The 22,387-nt window shown below is 43.2% G+C and overlaps 1 protein-coding gene across 18 annotated transcripts in view; it reads right to left on the minus strand.

The window, feature by feature from the left end:
- Positions 1-22,387, minus strand: part of CPEB1 (cytoplasmic polyadenylation element binding protein 1) — a 49,683-nt gene that overhangs the window by 19,591 nt on the left and 7,705 nt on the right. For 15 of the 18 annotated variants that reach the window (XM_083586637.1, XM_083586649.1, XM_083586646.1 and 12 more), the window contains exon 3: positions 17,126-17,314. In XM_083586637.1, coding sequence (XP_083442763.1) covers positions 17,126-17,314 — 189 coding nt within the window. Of the gene's footprint in view, positions 1-17,125; positions 17,315-17,429; positions 17,532-17,594; positions 17,948-22,387 lie in introns of those variants that run through there. The other 3 variants (XM_083586642.1, XM_083586641.1, XM_083586644.1) reach the window with 3 other exon arrangements.

Consider the following 22,387-nt stretch of genomic DNA (forward strand, 5'->3'; position numbering starts at 1 on the left):
GCCCATCAACTATATTCTAGGGTCGCTTATAAAAAAGAAGTGTAAAATCCATATAAGCTGTAAGCCACAAAGTCATGAAGTAGCTAAGAACAGTAAGCAGGATTAAAATTACATTGGAAAAGATTGGGGATGGCATTGTTCAAAGGTCCTTTTACCTGAAATCAGGCAATGGGTGTCAGTGGCAAGGCAAACTTTTCCAGAGAAAGCATTCCATAACTGGTGCCTCCTTTTGGGTATCTACCTGCCTCACCTCAGGTGGAAGCTTACTCACACCATCTTTGGTTTAAGCATTAAACAAACACCAACTGAATGCTTCTTTAACTACAGAGGACCAGATACTAACACCACCCACACACAAAGCAGATTCTCAGAACTCTACAGCAACAGCAATATTCTGCCTCGGAAGCTTCAGAGCTCGATGTTCCAGGCTTCATGGTGGGCCTGCAATCCTGCCAATTTCTAGATACAAGGGTTCTAAAGCAAGGTGGCCTCCTATCTGAAAAAAGCATTTCAATATTATAACAAGGTTTTTGTGGTGGTGGTGGTGGTGGTGGTGGTGAAACCAAGGCCCTCTTAATTCTGCAAGTTGTTTCCAAAAATTGGCCAGCCAGAATGTCAAAAGGAGCTTCCAAGCACCTTGGACAGAAGGGGCAGGAATGCTGTCACACAACCAGAATCTAGAGATACCGAGTATCATATTCTGATTGTGAGAGGTTGCACACAGGGTCAATTTCTGTTCTGCTATGGTAGCCTGGATGGCTATATTCACTGAGAGGTTACACCACTTGTACAATCACTTCCTGACTCCGGCCAGTCTATGTGGACATCATGAACTCCCTCTTGAGACAGACAGGAGATACACTTCCACCCACAGCTGCAGCAGAGAGGCCTCCTCCTGTAGCACTCACAGAGCAAATGTCTCCTGGCGTTTGATATGTGTTTTTGCTGTCCAAGTCAGGACATATCTCTGCTTCAACAGATCCACAAAGACCAGAAGATCCTTGAAGACGACTCTCGACTCCCAACTATTTTTGTGGGGATTTGTATGCTCTATTGCCCTTGCAGAAAGCTGGAGTGGCATGTTTTCCTACCAACTAGGGATGGGCAATATCTGGTTTTCAACACTGTGAAACAAATTGTATGCTTTTTAAAATTCTATTGTTATCCACCCCTGCCAAGATATCTGGTAATTTGCCAAATGTTGAAATGAGCACAGCTTTCACACAGGCAAGACTAAATGACCTTCCGTTAGCAGATTGGATGGGCCGACACAAAGGAGTTCCTAAGGAGGACAGAGTTTGCAGCTGCAATTCTGTGTCATAACTCATGTACTCCTTGAATGAGCTTTTTATAATGACCTTAGAAACAAATTATATCCACCCATTGTTAAGATTGCAGAAGGGAAGGACGTCTCTTGCAAAGTCCTTTTTTGTTGTTGTCTGACGTAGAGAGGTATATAACCTTTAGAACATCCAAACTGCTTACCGAGGCTTTACAAATTCATGTCATAAAACTGAAAAGGGGGAATGGGAAATGATTTACCCTGTAATGGTTGGGGAGTAGAAATGTAAACCGCTATTAGCAGTATTCTTGTTATTCTTGTTTTTATTTGTTTAATGGCTGCTTGCAAAACACAATAAATCGAACTGAACTGAACACTGTGATATATCACCAGGTAAACATTGCAATATACTGATATATCACAAGGTCTGAAATATAAGGAGGAAGGAAAAAATAAGGTGGGAAGGGAGAAGCAGCAAAGTGTCTATTCCTGCATGTGGACTTCAAACCAGTTAGGGACGGAACATTGCCCAGCCCTAGCTAAGAGCAATGTTCTTCTACAGAACCTTATTTGCATCTTCTTTTGGTATTGGTGGCAATCGCTCTTTAAATACACACACACACACACACACACACACACACACACACACACACACACACTGCCCAGTTGTCCAATCACTGAATAAGAGGTGTGTATTTTAGTTTATTGCCGATTTTAGTTTTTTCAAAATTTTAATTTTTTAAAAAATTGTTCTATCTTTTTAGCTTATCTGCTTTTGAGAGTTTAAAAAAGAGAAAACAACAAATAAATTACAAAATAATACTAACTAACAATTCCTGCCTCAACATCCTCCAACATGCCCCAAAAGGACCAGGAACCATTAACCCAGCTCTTCTATTGGAAGCAGTGAAGACTGGGAACGGGTAGGAAGATTCACTGATGTTCATAGTAAACACCTTGTTTTAACCTTGCCTTCTAGAAGACGTGTTAACCACATATCCTGCAAGGCTCCATTCCTCAGCTGACCAAGAAATTACCTCCTTTATTCCCCTTGCAGCTAATAATTTTGAAAGCCTCTATCATGCCCTTTCTTCAGTTATTTATTTTCCTAGTCTAACAAGTCCCAAATGCTTTAGCATCTCAGTGTGAAGGTGTACCAATCCCTTGATGACTTTTCAGCTGCCATTTTCTATATGTTTTCAAGCTCCATCTCCTTTGAGATGGTGCTGTTAGAACTTTTGCACAATATTTTCAATGTAGCTGCACCCAAGGATTTGGGATAGCACTAATAAGCTTATAGGTTTGTTCATATTTTTCCTACTAGTTCCTTAACACTGGATTTGCTCTTTTCACAGCAACAGTACATTGAGGCAAACTTTTCCTTTTGCTCTCCACAAAATTCAAGTTCCCTTTTCTGAGTAACTACTTCAAAATCAGAACCCCATCAGCATGTACCATGTGGGCCCGAATATAAGCCGTACCTGCAAATAAGACGCACCTTTAAAATTCGGTGGATTGGGGGAGGCTTGGGAGCCACAGACGGGACGGGCATCATTGCCCCACACTCCCTGGCTGCTTGGGGAGGGGGAGCTGTGTTGCTTTGCCAGTGCCCCCCCATTGCCCACACTGCTTCCAGGGGGAGGGGGGAGCTGCGCCGCTTTGCCAGCGGCGTAAGCTCGCAAATATAAGCCACACTTGACTTTTCACAATTGGATTTTTTTTTGGGGGGGGGGAGTGCGGCTTATATTCAGGTTAATATGGTATATATGATTTTTGATTTTGCATGTGCTCACACCAGTTCTGCAATTCCATTGCCTACTTGCCCAGGTTCTGGAGCTCTTCAGTCTGTAGTTTCACTATATTGAATAGTCTGTAGTAGTCAAGTTTGCAAATTACATCAGGGTTCACCTAACTCCAGGTTATTTATAAGTAGATTACACAGCATTGCTCCAAATAAATTATTTCTTATTCTTTTTTCCTAGTGGGAGAGATCCATTGTTTTATTTCCCCTAATTCAGAAGAAAGTATGCTTATTTATTTCTAACTTTTATTTCCTATTTCCAGTTGGTATCTGAATTGCATCCAAATTGATTTTATGTATGCATTATTGTTGTTTTAAATATATAAATAAAATATATAAAACAGTTTTTAAAATTGGGTTTTAAAAACCATTGCTTGCAACTGTTTAAAAATAGTGTATTTTAAACCCACCTGGGGACCTACACTCCTGTGAAACTTCCACATATAATAGCCAATTAGCAAATATTCACTATGGGGCAGACGTAAGGACAGAGAAGGAACATGTTTCTCCATTCAAGTAAATAGGAGAGGGAATACACAATTTGCATGGAACCCCAGTACAGGACTGAATTAAAGCTTCTCCCAAAGACATGTTAAGACTTTCTCAACTGTATCCTTTTATCATTTAGCAACAAACATGGCCAAATGGAATGGAAGCAAGGAAACTGGCTTGAGCCAGTGGCGCAGCTTAATCAATGTAATGCTTTAATGGCAAAAACCTGACAGCTCAATCTTAGTGAGACAACGTTCTGCCTCTTATTGCCAGCCTGAGAACAAAACTATGTGAAGCAGACAGCACTCTCAAGAGTGTACCACACAAGCTAGTGACAACTGACTACAATGGGACCCAAACAACTGATAAAGGAAGATACAATTTACTGAGATGGCTGTGTCTTGGTATGTTCATGTGCTTGCCACATACAGCACAATGCACAATGACAATTTTTAATACTTCTGTCCCCTAGACAGTGGCCTAGGAAAGTTAATATTCATGAAGTGGTACCTTGGTTCTCAAACCTAATCCATTCCAGCAGTCCGTTCCAAAACCAAGGCACACTTTCCCATAGAAAGTAATGCAAAATGGATGAATCCGTTCCAGACTTTTAAAAACAACCCCTAAAACAGCAGTTTAACGTGAATTTTACTATCTAACAAGACCACTGATCCATAAAATGAAACCAATAAACAATGTACTGCAGTCACACAATCAATCAATCAGTAGCTGAACTGGGTTCTACAGAGTTACAAAAACAAAAACACAAAATAAATAGCAAAAACAGACAGACCTCGGTGTAACACTGAAAACGGAAGTGTGGCACTCAAATCAAAACGGAGCACATTCGGCTTTCAAAAAAGGTTCGCAAACTGAACACTTCTGGGTTTGCAGTGTTTGGGTTCCAAGTTGTTTGAGTACCAAGGCGTTGAGAACCAAGGTACCACTGTACCTAGGAAGACTGATGCATTTAAGGTTCAGAAGCAACACCAAAGAACTCAGCAAGGAGTCAGAGACTGAACTGCACACGATTTTGTGAGTGCTATCTGCAAAATAAGCTTGAAGAGAAACACAAAGGAATGGCCGCCTTAGGTGGTCTTAATCCAGCACAGCTCACTCCAGAATGGCATCGCCAAAGGAGAAGAATTAAGCAAATCTTCCTCTACTGTAATTCTGTTGCTCTGTCCAAGAACTGCCACTCCCAAGCTGGCAATAGCCCACGCATCATCACTTGTGACTCAGCTGTTCTATTAAGCACTGGAGAGACCCTCTCTATGGAATAATCTGGTGGAACTTTTTCTTTTCTATACCAGATCAATAAGCACAGAGAAGGACAATCTTCCCTCTTTCTAGGAGTAAATTGACTCCACGGATTCAGAGGCCAGACAGCATACTGGCTCTCTATCCTGTCAAAGAAGACAGCATACGATTAGAAAGTCTCACAGCTGTTAACACTTGTATTCCCACGCCTCTCATAAGAGCATCTAACAAAAATATGCAAGAATACTTCTGAGCGAGGAAATAATATAAAAAGGGAGGGGTAGTTCCATGGGACCCATTGTAAAAGCAGCTAGGGCTGTATAAACATTGCAGAGGTAAAATCACAACAAAGGTAATTATTTCTCTCAATTTGGATAGAAGCTGTTTTGGGAGGAAACACACCAAAATGCAGTATTCCATAGGAAACGATTAGATACAGAACAGATATGGATTGTGGCTAATGTCAAAGCAGAAGCAGGAGCACACTGGTCGCAGAGTAAACAGGAATGTGTACACAGCCCAATATAAAAAAAGACTACCCAAGCCTTACATAGGTGGGGTGCGAAGCTTAGGAAATGCAGACATGGGAAAATATTTTACACCAACACCCCTGTCCTCTGTACAAAGGTCTCTGCAGAAATAAGCCCCACAGACTTCAAATGGGGCTTACTCCAGAGCTTACTCCAAGGATGACGTGCAAATTTGTGAAGCATTCCATTAAAAAAAAAAAGTTGCTTGGGAACTTTGGGGCCTTCTTGGTGGTGGCACCCCAATTAAGGGACTCCCTCCTTGCAAAGAGATCTGGCGGTTAACTGCATGCATTTTGGACACCAGCTGAAAGCAGTTCTGCTCACAGCTGGATGCTAAACATTAATGCTGAGCCTTTGCTGTTTTAGTACTACAGAAAGCCTCCCGGTGGTTTAAAAGGGTTGATTATGTATTGCTGGCTGTGTTTGTTGTTTCGCTTCAAGTTCTGCACCCAGCTCTGGGATTGCCTGTGGCAATAAAGAACAGCCAACAATATAATTTTAAACAAATGTCTACACGGAGCTCCCTTGTCACAGCAAACAATGTGCTGTATTGACCAAATCCAATGCCCTTTTAAATGTGTTGTGGGAGAGGGATTATTGGTTTGTTGTTCTTATTTTTACTATGCATTTGGGGGCTTTTTATATTGTAACTTTATGTTGTGAACCGCCCTGGATCTGCAGGTGAAGGGTGGTATACAATTTCTTTAAAATAAATAACTAAATAAATAAATAAATAAATAATAATAATTATTTCCCTACATTTTTACAAACAAAAAGCAAACTCAATACAGTAGCTACCAACCACAATGACTAGATTCTGCATCCACTGTCAAGAGGTATTGCGTCCCTGAATGCCAGCTGTTGTGTTCCATCTCCAGCCTGCAGGCTTTCCACAGGCATCTGGTTGGTCACTGTGAGGATAGGATGCTGGAATAGAGGGGCCTCTGGCCTGGTCCAGCAGGCTCTTGTTACATTCTTAACTAGGAAGAGCGACTTGGAATGTGCAGGTGTACACATCTGTACAAATCCAGCAACATGTGGGGAGGAAACCGAATGGGAAGTCAGAGAGAAGAGCTCCTAGTTCATAAAGCATGAGGCTACGATGGGCCTTCCAGGCTGTTGCGGGGGCTTTCCTCACCAGGTGTATTCTACAACATGGATCACATCCACAGCACACATTTGAAGCACTTGTAATAATTTTAACAGCCGTGGCTTCCCCAAAAGAATAACGGGAACTGTAGTTTAAGGATGCTGGGACCTGTAGCTCTGAGGCGTCTCCTAACATCTCTCAGCACCCTTAAGCTACAGGATTATTTTGGGGAGGGCAGAGCCATGACTGTTGAAGTGTTGTAAGAGTACTTTAAATGTATGGCACATATCCAGCCACATTCCCGATACAAATAATAGTGCATTAGTGGTGAATTTATACTGGACTATTTCCACATCTTACTTTTTTGGTTGTTCTCTAAAACTGTCACAGGGGCATAACAAAAACAGTCCCGAAATTCTGCAAAAATTTGTGGTATGGAAAGTTATGGGATTTCAGCATCAAGTTACACGATATGCCCCAACTGTAAGTAGTAGTAGTAGTAGTAGTAGTAGTAATAATAATAATAATAATAATAATAATAATAATAATAATAATTTATTATTTATACCCCGCCCATCTGGCTGAGTTTCCCCAGCCACTCTGGGCGGCTTCCAATCAAGTGTTAAAAACAATACAGCATTAAATATTAAAAACTTCCCTAAACAGGGCTGCCTTCAGATGTCTTTTAAAGAGAAGATAGCTGCTTATTTCCTTCACATCTGAAGGGAGGGCGTTCCACAGGGCGGGCGCCACTACCGAGAAGGCCCTCTGCCTGGTTCCCTGTAACCTCACTTCTCACAATGAGGGAACCGCCAGAAGGCCCTCAGAGCTGGACCTCAGTGTCCGGGCTGAACGGTGGGGGTGGAGACGCTCCTTCAGGTATACAGGACCGAGGCTGTTTAGGGCAGTTGTTAAAAGTGAAGCAGTTGTTAAAAGGTAAAGGACCCCTGACAGTTAAGTCCAGTCGCAGATGACTCTGGGGTTGCGGCGCTCATCTTGCTTAACAGGCCGAGGGAGGCGTTTGTCTGCAGTCAGTTTTTCCAGGTTATCTGGTGCAACGGAACACCGAAACCAGAGCAGTGCACAAAAACGCTGTTTACCTTCCCACCGGAGCAGTACCTATTTATCTACTTCCACTTTTTGGCGTGCTTTCGAACTGCTAGGTTAAGACTGAGCAACAGGAGCTCAGCCTGTTGCGGGGATTCGAACCGCCGACCTTCTGATTGGCAATCCCAAGAGGCTCAGTGGTTTAGACCACAGAGCCACCCGGGTCCCTTCGAAGCAACTGTTACCACCCCAGAAACTTTTCCAGACAGAAACGGTATTGAAAACAAGATCACACTATGACCACCTCAGTAGCATCATGAGCACAAATAATCATGACTGCGGAGTAAACAGGGATTATCTGAAGGGGCTCTGAATGTTTTTATCCTCTCCTTCGTTACACTTGACTACTACTAAAAGCATTATCATCACAACATTCCATATGGAGTGTTAAGAGACAGGACTAACTGTACTGGTAACCCTAGAGAAGTTAACTGTACACAGCCATTCGCACACCACACCAACATTTCATACCTTAGGCCAGGAAATCCCTATTCAGCACCAAATTAGTAAATTCAAAAGCAGCTTGGACAACACACTCCAAGTTTCAAACACATGTACAACCTAAACTTTCTACTGTAAGCAGCATTACTGATAATGGGGGGAAAGGGCACATCTCTGTACTGAGCCACAATAAATCCATCCTGTGAAGAATTTTCTGCCTACTGCTGAAAAAACAAAGAAAATTCTGCAAATGCTAATTGCACACTGCTAATATACCTTGCAAATTAAGACCAGGAACTTGCTTTTTGACTGAATTATGCTCTGCCTGGAAATCAGATCTTGAATGAATTGCACATTAGCAGGTTTAATTACAAGGGTCAAGCATACCATTCTTCCATATCAGAGAAGCCAAATTGCATTCAAGGATACAGGCAGCAGATTTAAGGGGGGGGGGGAATCTTCATGACCTGTTGCTATGTACCAACAGCAGGAAGATTTTTATTTTTTTTAAAGGACTTGAGGTTTGAGGTACAAGAAAGCAAGTTAGATAAGGTTGAAAGCAGGCTCAACGTTACCATAAAGCTATTCTTGTTCAAGTTCCCATTGGACAAAAGTAATTAAGGCATTGGTTGTACTTATAGGAAGTGGCAGAATGGTAGGGTGGGTTGTATCACTTAAAAAAAATCCTGATAATAAAAAGAAAGCACAGAAAACAACAAGCGTTTCCCTGCTATATTAAACTTTCTTTTTGCCATGAGTTAACATGGAGGGGCGTTCAAAACTAGACTCCCCAGAAGTGGAACAGTCCATTCAGCTACATATCTAGCAATAGTTTAGTTTGGCCATGACAAAACGATTCCCTATATTCTGCTTCAGTGTCGAAATACCAGAAAATAAGCAAAACATGACAAGCCTTTAGAGTTAATGGATATACCCTGACTTGGGGTCAAAAAGTGTTCCTACCAGTTACATATTGCTTATAATTCCAATTTCCGATGCAGCAACAGAGAAAGCAAACATCATATTCCAATCTAGCCTGCAAAAGGGAGCAGATGTTTGTCAACACACAGCCAGACTATGGTACCATTGACAATGGCTTATATGACCCCATTTATATTCAGAGAAGAGAAAACCTGGGAGTGGGGAACAGGAAAAAATGGTGGGGCTCCCCCCCTTACAAATTGGCAAATTTTAATATTACTAATATGAAATATTGTATTTTAGACTGATGAACAAAACGTTAAAGACAATATGTTCATATATTTAGTACCCCAGAATGGTTTCTAAAACTGAAAGACTATGTACAGTATCAGCTCATTACAATTCCTGTACACTGCAAACAAGGAAGTCTTGCATTGTACACGGAGAGCAGAATTCTCTCTCTCTTTTTTGATACACCAAAAGACAAAAGAGAAAAATGAAAATGAAAATAGAGATAAACACAGTATTAATTACAAGATTATAAAGCAAAAAATGGTCTTTGGACTGTAGACCTGACCTCCCGTCTATTCCCTCTTTCAATTAGGTTACTTGTTGCCAGTACACACTTTTATCATAGATTGACTAATTCTTAATTTATTTTAGATCTCATATCTTTCTTAAAGCTACTACTGAAATTATTCAAATGCTGCGACAGAGTTTAAACTGCTGTAATTATTTTGCAAATAAGCTTTGAAGACCTCCCATTTCGAAACAAATTCCTGTTTTGGTTTGTTCTTTATTTTTTCTGATAGGCTAAAAGGAGAGAGGGAGCGCACAGAATTCTCAAATACAAGAGCAAGACGCACTTTGGCCTCTTGGAGGGCACTGTCGTTGTCACAAGAGAAGGATTTGATGCCTTCTTTGCTGCGGCCTCCCTTTTGCTGGCATAGTTAAGTAGACCTGTTTCTGACCTCTTGACTGGGCCTCAAAGGACTCAGGAGTGGAAAAAGTACAGAGAAACATAATACCACCCAAATTCATGCTGCTGCAAATTGTTTGGATCCATGTCAAAGGCAGAAATACAAGTGATGATAGCACAGATTGTATTCCTCCTGCAACATGGTGGCCAAGATCTTTGCACAACACAACCTCCAACTCCTCTTGCTTCTTGCTTATTTCAGATTCCTCCATCTTCTAAAGTGCGTGGGGCCGGGAATAATAATAATAATAAATTATTATTATTATTATTATTATTATTATTATTATTATTATTATTATTTATATCCCGCCCTTCCCGGTTTAAAAACTGGGCTCAGGGCGGCTAACAGCAAATATAAAACATTGATTAAAATGCGACTTAAAAACAGCATAAAACAGCATAGAATACAACCTAAAATGCAGCATCAATATCAATAAAATTCAAAAATTCAGGGCTCATTTTTTTTGGGGGGGGGGGCCAGTCAGTAGACATCGAACTATCACCAGAGCTAACTGGCCAAGTTGGTCCTACTAGGGCCAGCAAGGAGACCAGGGAAGAATTTAAATGTGGGATCCCAGAAAGGGTTTCTTCATAGAAGAGTAAAGGGAAAAGGGAATAGAGGATCAGGCTAATTCAAATTGAAGGCCAGGCAGAATAGCTCTGTCTTACAGGCCCTGTGGAAGGAGATCAAGTCCTGCAGGGCCCTAGTCTTGTGGGAGCTGTCACTGAAAAAGCCCTGGCCCTGGTGGAGGATAGTCTGGCTTCCTTAGGGCCCAGGACCTTTAAGCTATTATTATTCATGGACCTTAGGGTCCTCTGCAGGACCTACCAGGAGAAGAAGTCCCATAAGTATGAGGGTCCTAGGTCTATGTTTGGAACTACACTATTGGAACTACACTACTGATTGTTTCTGCTTTTATTGATTTTTCCCTGCTTCTCATAAACTGGCAAAACCAAAGAGATGCTGGGTTTATTATAGTTCAGCAACTTGTAGCTTCTGGGTAAGGTGCAAGGATAATATGCTCACCTACAGCATATTACAGTAATCTAGTCACAAGGTTATCCTTACTTCCCTGTCCAGGAACAGTTGCAGTTGGTGCACCAAGCGAAGCTGCTAATGAGCCACAAATGGTCACCAGGGCTTCTAGTGACAGCAACGGATTTGGGTCTGAGCCCACCAAACTGTCACCCAGGACAGGTAAACAACCCAATTCCGAGACCTAGAAACCACCCATAAATAAAAATCATTTTCAAATGGTATGTGCTGCAGCAATCTAAAGGAGGTACCTCGCATTTCTAGTGATGCTGTTATGCTAAAGCATTGCAAGGCTGGAGTACTTCTTTCAACAAGATTCCCATTCACAACGACACTGAGAAATTGTATTGCTCGTTATAGGCAGACCATGTGCTATTTCTGGGTTTGAACCTCTTTCTCCCATTGTTGCTCCAACTGAAATTGTGCATTTCTGTGACCTTTACACACGATGTGGCTGCAGACATTGCATTACCATGATGCAGGATGCAGGGAAATTGGACGACTGTTGCCATACCAATAAGGTATCCTTGAGCTCAGAAATGAACGGCAAGTAGAATACAAGTTGCCAAATTAGGAAATATTCTTAGTATACTAGAGTTAAGAGGGGATGGTGTCAGCATCCCTCTCCCAAAACTGGCCGGCTGGACCTTCTGTATACCCAGCTGCCCATTCCTATTCTGGCAGAATTTGTCTTATGCCGCTGTCACATCCATGCTATACATTTAAAGCACTCATATACCTCCGGTACAGTCATGGCTTCCCCCAAAGAATCCTGGGAACTGCCCAGAGCTGTTACGAGACCCTACAGTGCCCAGGTTTCTTTGGGGGGGAACCATGACTGGTATGATACTACATTGAAAGTATGGTGTGCATCTTACCTGAGCCATTTATCCCCCTAGGTCAGTATTATCTACTCTTTAACTTGGCAATGGCCTGGTAAAGTTATAGACAGGACTTCTTTCCCAACGCTAACTGGGCATACTTCTACATGCAATGCATGTGCTCTACACCAGTGAGCTACGGCTCCGGACAGTGGCCAGGGCGGTTAACTCAACTGTTGACTCAGCAACTTGCCTCCCTTTCCTACTGTGTTCTGGCTAGCCCTTACCAGCATTGCTGCCTTTCTTCCTTGCTATATGGTCTTAACTGCAATGCAAATGGTCTGCAACCTCTTGCGCTCTCAGATCACTTCAGTCAAACTCTGGAGGGTTGGCTGGGCAAGTTGCTTCACCTCCTATCAAACTTTCAACCAGTGGACAAGTCCTAGTGCTCCCTGCCCTAGCTCCCAAGAGGTGGTAGTATTTGACACTCTACAGCCATGGCCTCTCCACCACAACCAAGATGCCACAACTACATTAACTGCTTAAACCAGTGTTCCCCAAACTTGGGTCTCCAGCTGCTTTTGGACTACAACTCCCATCAGCCCTAGCTAGCAAGACCGGTGGTCAGGGATGATGGGAACTGCAGTCCAAAAACAGCTAGAGACCAAAGTTTGGAAAACATTGATTTAAACAATTGGCTTCCAGCACAGTTCAGTACAGTTCCAGGACATGGGTGGCGCTGTGGTCTAAACCACAGAGCCTAGGGCTTGCCGATCAGAAGGTTGGCGGTTCGAATCCCTGCAATGGGGTGAGCTCCTGTTGTTCGGTCCCTGCTCCTAGCAGTTCGAAAGCACGCCAAAGTGCAAGTAGATAAATAGGTACCGCTCCGGTGGGAAGGTAAATAGCGTTTCCGTGCGCTGCTCTGGTTTCGCCAAAAGTGGCTTAGTCATGCTGGCCACATGACCTGGAAAAACTGTCTGCGGACAAATGTCGGCTCCCTCGGCCTGTAAAGCGAGATGAGCACCACAACTCCAGAGTCGTCTGCGACTAGACTTAACAGTCAGGGGTCCCTTTACTATGTGCCATTCCCTGCAACTAAATATACCAGAGAAAGGTGGTCACTGAGCCCAGCTGACAAATCTGCAACAGAGGAATCACTTTCCTTACCTGGTGAAATAGAAGGCTGTGGACTATATACTTCAATGAAAGCCGCACCGCTGTAAGCAATGCATAATAAAGCTACAGATCACACAGCCTTTACCACTGTGGATGGTGAGAGCGAGTCACAGAGGAGCTGCATGCCGATTTAAAGGAATCACAGCAGTAAGTACATGCTTGGATTCAGAACTCATCAGTAGTCAAACACTGGCACTTCAAGAGTGCAGATCAGCAATAGTATTTTTAGCATGATTGCGAACTTTTTGCACTTTCAGCCAGCTCCCTGTAGATTTGTACAGCTGAGTCATTACAGAAGCTTCTAAACTGCTCAGAACCAACAGCATAGCCTGGTACTTGGCAGGGCTTGTCCCTCCCAACCTACAGGCTGGGGCCTTGAGACAAATCTGGGCAATGCTGCAGTCCTGGTGTCCAGCACTTCGCCAAGATGCCAGCTGCTGCACCAAGACATGGCAAAGGAAATCTGACTCTCGACAAAGCATCCAGTCTTCGCTTATTAAAGCAGTCAACTCAAGGCGATTTCTTCCTTTGCTGAATGACGCACTTGGGAAGGCCATCTACATTGCTACTTGCTTTTTAAAAACCTGTCTGGAACCCTGGAGAACCAATGCCAGCCCATGCAGAGAATACTAAACTGCGTGGACCAACAGTATGACTCAGTATAAAGTTGCTTCCTATGTTGTTCCTACGCTTCACAGTTTTAAATTTTGAACTCCTTCTCCAAAATAGGCTTTTCCATACATAGGCAAAATCAGCTCTCTTCTGCTGTTCCTCTGGCTCTGCAGAGTCATTGTAAAGCAGAAGAAACAGTAAGGGGCAAGGGAGGCTAGAACAGTGAACATGCAATAGCAGAGTTTTGCATGGGAACGCAGACACCCACTGCTGCTTCCTTGCTGTTCAGCCCCTTCCAACACTTTTTTTTGCTGAAGGTGGTGGTGGGGAGGCCACCCAAGCTCAAGCACAATTCTGCGCTTGGATTGAGAATCAAAGTGGTATGTGATTCAGAGCTGACTTAAGACCACGAGACGACAACACACCCATAGTTCAGTTTTTGCAGAGGAGTTAATGTAGCTGCATGCACCAAAAGGCACACAATACTGCCAACTTGGGCCTGGTGTCAGCCTTTCCACCTGAGTACCTGTCCCCTTCTGCTGAAAGATTCTCAAAATATCCAATGCCCTTCTTTATCCGCTCATGCTCCATTTCACAGAACCACAGAATTGTAGAGTTGGAAGGCACAATGAGGATCATCTAGTCCAACCCCCTGCAATGCAGGAACCTTTCACCCAACATGGGACTCGAACCCAGAACACTGAGATTAAGAGTTTCATGCTTTACCGACTCTATGTAGATTTCAATTTTTTCCCCCTTTTTATTATGGACTGTTTATGTAATTATTGCTTATCGTAGGATGAAATGTGGGGCTAACTGTTTTTTTTAGAAAAGTAAGTGCTTATACACACACAGAACACCCTGAATGTTATACAATCCCTGCCCTCTAGGTGGGTTAATAGATGTGTGGGTGTTGCCACTCGTCCTATTTCTAATATGACTTTTCTCACATTGGGTATGGTCTGAAAATATCTTGCTATGCATATTGTCTGTTGAACTTAGCTACAAATTCAAGCCCTACATTGACACTGGTTAACTTAATGGATTTATTTAACAGGTTATATACATAGCTTGTTGGTAGCACTTCTAACAGACCTATGCAGAACATCTTCTGGCCTTAGGGATGGGAGTAGAGAAGGAGTCACAAAGCTGGGCTGTACACTTCAGGGAACAATGCACAGTTAATTTACTGTGTCCACATGTACAACACATGATGCCCAGACTGAACTGGTGCTTGGGCCCATATGCAATGCTATTTCTGCCCTATGTCTCATAAATATGCTCCCAATGCCAATGGGATCGTTCTGCATTGCAAGAATGCCTCTAAACTGCACGCTCATAGTCAATGGAAACTTATCTAGGTTGGTGAAATCTTAACTTTTGTGGTCAGGGCAAACTGTGGGCATCAGAGCAGACTTCTGCCATGGGCAGAATTTGAGCAAGTTTTGCATTACTGTAAAGAGACTCAAGCGGGATTTGCTTTGCTCGTCGGGGCTCCCATCCGAGGGAAGTTATTTTTGCAGCAGTATCTTACAGCTGGTTGCAGTGCAGTTAAGAAGTACTGTAGTCATATATTGCTGCAATACAATGGAGTCTAGTGCAGCAGGTCTACAGTACAGAAATAAGTTACGGAGCACGCTTTGTTCAGGTAGTTGCCTAGGCATGTCTGGTTAATGCTGGGCCTCTTTGAGGCCTTCTTGATCACATGCACACTGTCTGGAAATCCTTACTGATGTGTTACCCCTTCACACATTGCCTCCCTGACTTGTATTATATGCACTTTTAATGGAACATTGGGTACATCCAGCAGACCACATCATTTCCTTAATCACCACAGTCCCCCCCCCTCCCCTGCAGAGACTGTCAAAGTGGCACACAGTTTTTACAGATGGCTACAGTTGAGCAAGTGCCAATACTGCCCCACCTTAAGATGTCTGCACCAAGCTCTTGCCCCAGCCCACTGCGGCCATTATTCTATTGCAATACAAGCAAGCCCGTTAAAAGCACAATATATGCCCAGCAGAGTTAATGGCTGCATTTACAGGGCTCTTTGGGAATCAGTTTGGTAGCGCAGATGTCCTCTGAGCAACCAACATCTTCCACTAATGCAGCCCTGCATTAGTTTCCCTACAGAAACTAGTTGTATTAATGCAACACATCTGTTGCCAAAATGAGCACAGCCCAAAATGAAAACAGTGAAGGAATTAAAGTACTTCTCTGACAGGCAAGGTTTGCAATCGAGACTAATAACATAAATGGGCCTTCTGTATGTGGTTTCAAGCCCACCCGCCCCACTTCCTGGGAACACCCACCTGTTCCCCACCCACCCCCATTACATGGGCAGGAGAGGCACACATGCCTTTTCTTAAGCCATTCTTGCTAGAAGTTTGCAGAACCACTCAGAAGCTATTTAAGATGCTGATGCCAAAAGCATTTACAACAGCCTGACGGGACCAGCAAAAATACTGGCGAAACATCATACTGATTTGTCCTGCCACCCATGTCAAAGCCAGTGGTAGTTTCTAAGGCTTTAGCAGGATAAAAATACATTTTGGTTTCTTCTGAAAAAGCCAATACAACACACATTCTCAAAGAACTGTACTGAGTATCATTGTAAACTTTGAGAAGCCCAGCTGAGCAAAAGCAGAATAGTTTTCAGAGGGCAGTGACTAGACTATTTTGGGTTTCTTTTACTTAGCTTGGCTTCTCCAAAGTTTCATCTTCCTGACTCATCACAGGCTGGCAAATCACAGAAACTCTGCAGTAGGAGAGGACAACACTCGAAGAAACAGGTGCAAATGCTTGGCTCCCCCATGAAGGAAAACTTCAAAAGGATAATGGAATGTGAGAGTTTAGTGCAATCACATCCAACCAGAGATACTATCCTAACCTGGCAGATACAGATCAGTAATCTCACAATAGGGATAGAGGCATCTCTCACAGGCCCTTGACCCAGGAAGAGGTACCACCCACTGCCTAGAGTCAAGATTTGGGCATCTGCTAATGAGCCTGAACGAGGCTCCTTTCCTTTGTTTTTACACCCCCTGCAGGGGGCAGCTTCAATTGCTGTGGTAACTTCTGGTGGGTTGAAAAGCACAGTAAAAAACAACAACAGTCTAAATAAATACAATTAAACTCCTTGCCATCATCACCTACCCACGTTGCAACAGCCTAAAATATTACAACAGCCCACGATTCGAAGCCACTTTGGGGAGCACAACTTTAGCCCTCCAACCAGCTGGCTCTACAGGAGCATCACAGAAAACACTACTACTGCCCCCGCCCAATATTTACCATTGCAATCTCAATGCAGTATCAGGTTTAGAAACTTATCGCTCTCTATTAATTGGGGAGGGGGGCAGCTACAGTTTCCTTTCCCCAAAAGGACTCACTTAGCGCCCCAATATTACGCTTGAGGGAATGGGTGCCTTAGTAAAACAATAACAACAATAATGTTAAGAAAGAAGCTGTCGGGAATAATCAGAACCTGCCGTTATGCCAGGAACATCTCCTGGTGACAAAGCTGCAAAAAAAGGCAATCCGGCAACTGTTGCTGTGCGTCAGCAGAGTCACTCACCAGACTGCAGGCTAGGCTGGGCTGCAGCATCCGAATCCTGGGAGCTCCATGGCCTGTCCCACCCTGGCTGGCTGAGAGACTGCAGCCCAAGGCACAGGTCAGTGGTGTCTGGGAGACCACGCGGACCTTCCTGCACAGAAGGTGGGAAGAGCATTCTGCTTGCTGCCACTCCCTTGGAGTCCTGGAAGTCTGCTCAGACAGGGGGGAAGAAAGAAAGAGAAACACACAGAAATAAAAATACACTCACGCACAAGCTCGGGAGTTTAGGAGTTTTGCAGAGGGAGAAGCCCAAACCAGATCTCACGATATTCAGCAGCTATTATTTCTACAGATAGTGATGACATGGAGGGGTGGTGGGGAGGAGAGGAGCAGAGCACCAGATGGCCTGCGCCCAGACCCACGTCCACCCTCCTATCCCGCCGGCACTAGTGACTGGGCCGGCATGTGATCAGGCTCTGCTGATGCTTACCTTTCTGCCAGAGACGTCACTGGGCCATGCAATATAGCCACATCTTCGCTTACATGATAGAGGTGGAGAGCAAGCCTACCCATGGGAGCCGAGGCAGCATGCAGGAGGGGAGAAGAGGCGAGGCCAGCGGACACAGTTAAACAGGGAGGTGTAGCTTAGCTCTGAGCGGGGAGGTGGCTGGAGGCAGCAGCCATCCCCCTCAGTTAAAGCAGAGCGGCAGAGGCAGCAGCACAGCGGCACAGAGAGAGAGAGAGAGAGTGTGTGTGCGTGTGTGTTTGTGTGTGTGTGTGTGTGTGTGTGAGTGAGAGAGAGAGAGAGATCACACTGTTGGCTTGGTGCTCTCCAGCTCCCCTGGCCCCGCCTCCCCACCCACAACCCCCAAAAAACCCTTTCATCCTGGAATGCTTCCAGCTGCTGGCGCAAGCCCTGGAAGCAGCAAAATGCGAAGCTGCACAATTCTGCTAGCATCGTCTGTTTGCTTTAAACTTGGCTGCCATGAGACCTCACAGTCTCTGCATTGTTTACCGCTATGGGTAACCTTCAAATAAAAGAAAGATTCTGAGCTACGCGTTGGAAGGTGCATACACACTTAAGGGGTAGTGGTAACAGAGCCTGACGTTTAAACAGTGCTAAGGTTAAAGTCAGCATCCCCCTGCCTTAATAATAATATAAAAAAACTATTTTGGAGGGGGGGACAGCCACACCCAAAGCATAACCTGTCACTACACTGCTTTCCCATCTAAAAAAATATATCTCTGAAATAAATGGCACAGGGCTGTAGGAGGAAAACACAGCTATGTTTTGCAAGTCTCCAAATTCCAGCATAATGCAGAACAGGGTGGGAGCCAGACCAGAGAACCTTGTCTCCTTTGAAGCTCTAGTCATAAGGTGTTCCAGCAGTAACATCCTGCTCACACTGCCACCCACCTGAGATTTAACAGCTGGAACAAACACCAAAGAGCACAGCTACCTGTGCCAACCTCTGGAATTGCTAAGAAATGGCAGTTTCATTCTCAACTTAGACCAGACATGATGCCTGAAACCCTAAAGGGGAGTTACAAAGCAGCCACATTTTTAGTACAGAATAAGGAGGATCTTCGATGATGCAAAATTAGCTTCTTGTTGAAATCATCGGGGGGGTGGGGTGTTGGAGGGGTGAGGGGGAGACAGCCAGTTTTCAGTAAACCATTTATCATTTTTCATGGTCAAGTATTACATGAAGTCAACACCACACTTATGTAGGAGGCAGCTTGCATTTTATGCATTATCACCTGATAAAATCCTTCCTCTCCAGCCCAGCAAGAATCTCTACACACGAAAGGACCCCTCCAATTTAGGGATAAGGCATTTGCTGCCTTGCATCATAACCACAACTCATGTTCTGAAAAATTAAGCTGTATTACACTTGTTTTGAGTTTTATTGTAAATGAAATTTGCAACAGTTGGAGTTGCCCTTAGGATGCTAAATGAAAACCAAAGGTTGCTGGATCCCAATATTCCTGACATTTATAGTTAACTATTCATGAAAACTTTATTAGCTATTGATAACTGGTTACATTAAGTTTAGAATAGTCCTGTGTTTTTTTGCTGGTCTCCCACAGCTGTGGAATTCTTTTCTCTTCCCCCTCAGAAGTTTTTTTTAAAAAAACTGATAGAATATTTAAAACCTTGCAATTTAGGTTGTCATTTGTTGGCTAAGATTAAATTGGAGAGATGTTATTGTAAATGGATCATATTGCATGTTATTTACATTTTTTAAAAAGAGTGTGCTCTGAAAGTTTTGGGACAGAGGTGAATGCAGATTTAGACTAGGAAGTCCTATTCTGGAACTCATGGGATTTTATAAAAAGATATGACTTAAACATGCATGCTAGGAGGGGGGCCACTAGGTGGCGCATTGGAAGATGGCTGACAATAACATCTCTCCGACCCACATGAGGTAATTTGGAGGCTATGATGGGGGTAATTAGCCTCCTTAACCCCCCCAGGATTGTGGGGGGGATGGCCCTTGCCTGCTGTGCCCTATACCACCCCCGAATTTGTGGGGGTAGGGGCACTAGGCACAAAGCCCTCCTGTGGGATTCCGGCACTCCTGGACGCCGTCCCTGATTCGCGCCGCTAGTTGCAAGCATCTTCAAAAGAAACAATTTGGACGAGATAAATTGCACATGCTTCAAGGAAAAAGGGGAGTAAAGACTGCTGACAGAAGAGATCTCTGATAACAAGACAAGAATAAAATATGAGAAGATACGTCAAGATACGGTATGACTGAGGGGGGAGGGGGGAAAAACCTGCCTTCCTTTTTCTTATGTGATTTAACAAGAACCCCCTCCCCTAATGAGTCAGAAACTAAGGACTTAAGCTGTGGATTTAAGGCTGTGTGGAGATAAACTTTCGAACCAAAGCAATGTTTCAAGATGAAGCTGGAAAGCTAAGAGTTTTGGAATGACGCAGTTAAAAATGCCGTTGCCATTTTGGGAGGCATTGTTGGAGCTCTTGGGTCTGGGAGGAGAAAGAGAGAAATAGAGTTGTTTACATATCGTGGATCAACTTCTCGGTGGGACTTAAGAGCGACAAATGCCAAATTTATGATGGAAAGAGCGATGTTATCTACGAAGGAGATATATGGAAACCATCTGGACTGAGTGGAGGAACGGGAAATCCACACAGGATTATTATTTTGCTTATCGGCTTAAGGAGACTAACAGAAGAGATCGTAAAGGAAAAATAGAAATTATATGAACAAGATATGATGTGGAAACACCAAGATAAGACTGGATAGAATTATGAATTTTGTTTGGACTGATTGGGACTGATTTGGACATTAACGCAGTAATAAGAAGATGATCTGAATCCCCCTTTGGATCTTGAAGTATGGGTTCCCCCAACAAAATTTAAAAATTTGGCTTTGTAATTTGGAATTTATGTGATGTGATTTAATTTGATGTGATTGGCCAGTTAATAAAAATTATTAAAAATAAAAAATAAACATGCATGCTAGCTGGGTAGAGATTTTATCAAAACATTGGGGGGGGGCTTGGATTAGTTGAGTGGCTGAATTGTACATGCCTTTAGAGCGCTTCTTGCAAACACAGAACACTGATTAAGGATTCTCTATTAGACACAGCAGAGGTCTACAATATTTAAAAAATCTGCACAAAGTGGCATTTGATGGGCAATATTGGTTGATATATTTCTTACAGAAGGGAGAAAGGTGAACACAATTCCTTGTTATCTATGTTTAGAATATGCCTAATAAACTATATGCTGCAACAGCAATGTTTAAAATGAGAAAATTGCTTGGGAAGGGCAGATGGTATAAGGCAGATCGTATAAAGTCCCCACACCCTGGCGGGCAATATTTAGCCGTGTGTTTTCGCCAAACCACAGCCCAGAGGTGAAAGTGCTCAGAAGAACATCTGAATCTGATCACAGTCTGTATAATTAAAAAAAAAAATCATTTGTGGCTGTATTAGGATGCCACAAATGGTGCACTGGGCTGACCAGCGTTCAACATGACTTGGAGAATTTGTGTCCATGATGGAACTTCAGCATAAGGCTCCAAGTCTGAGAGCGAAACTGGTAATTACCTAAAAACTGGAGAATAGACTTAGTAGTGTGACTGCTGCAGGTCCATGCAGGCACAGGGGAAAAACCCACAGAACACTACAGCAGCACAAAACTGTTTCCTAGGAGTTTCAGTTTTTAGCAAGAAAGCAGCAGTCTCATGGTTGCCAAGATATTCTTGAATGTGTGGGCAATGTCTGAAGTCTCAGAGCCAGAGGGAATGCTGAATAAAATTTATACTATTCCTGGGGAAAGAGTGAAAGGCAGGGCTTGGGTGCCCTCACATGGCTTTCCAACTTTCTTGTGGTTGCAGAATTATGCCAACTGCAAAGTACTGATGCAAACTTGCACCGATATCATTTACACAGTTCACAGTAGTCCGATTTTATCACTTGTAACTCTTGGGGTTCTATCAAATCTACTGCTAAATCAAAGTCGCTAAGCGGTAGATTTGCTGCATTGGCAGAACGTCGTTGCACAAGGGAAAATTACGTGCACTACCGAAGATGGCTGTGCAATGGGTTGCACAGCTGTTTCACAACTGTGTTGGATTCCTTTGTTGTGCAGCCTTTAAACTCTGCCATCTCCTACAACCCAGGTTATGTCCACATGAAACATGCTTTGTGATTACAGGGCAATCCTATGCGTGTCTGCTAAAAGATCCACTGAGTTCAGTACATTTCACAGACTAGGTGCTTTCATGCAGGAACCTTTTGAACTATATCTGCACATAAGGGCTACACTGCAAGTGTGGAATACAAGCCTATTCTAGAGCTATACTCTCAAGAACAACCATTTCCTTAAAATGTAGAGAAACGAAGCATATATTTGTGAATGTTCACTCAACATGATCTCCTTTGCGGGAATAATATTCCTTTAATCTGAAAACCTGTTAAACATTAATACTATTCTCAGAAAGGAGTATAACTTAAATCTTTTTAACAAGTGCCAGCTTATTCCCTTGGAGAATAAAGCCCAATCTTCATTTGCTGAGGGAACATCTCAATCAGCTGGGTAAAGCTACCGAATTGGGATTCTGTGTCTTTTTCTAAACCCAGAACTCACCCTAAAACTTCATATTTACTTTTGGCAATATAAGGGCCACCTTGTTTTTCCACTTACAAAGGAATCAGCATGTTCCACCAAAGGATAGAGGACAGACCTAGGCATTTGCCCAAGTAGTAGTAATAGTAGTAGTAGTAGTAATAGTAATAGTAATAGTAATA

Source organism: Podarcis filfolensis, assembly GCF_964270895.1.
Source record: "Podarcis filfolensis genome assembly, chromosome: 14".
In the NCBI taxonomy this organism is placed as follows: Eukaryota; Metazoa; Chordata; class Lepidosauria; order Squamata; family Lacertidae; genus Podarcis; species Podarcis filfolensis.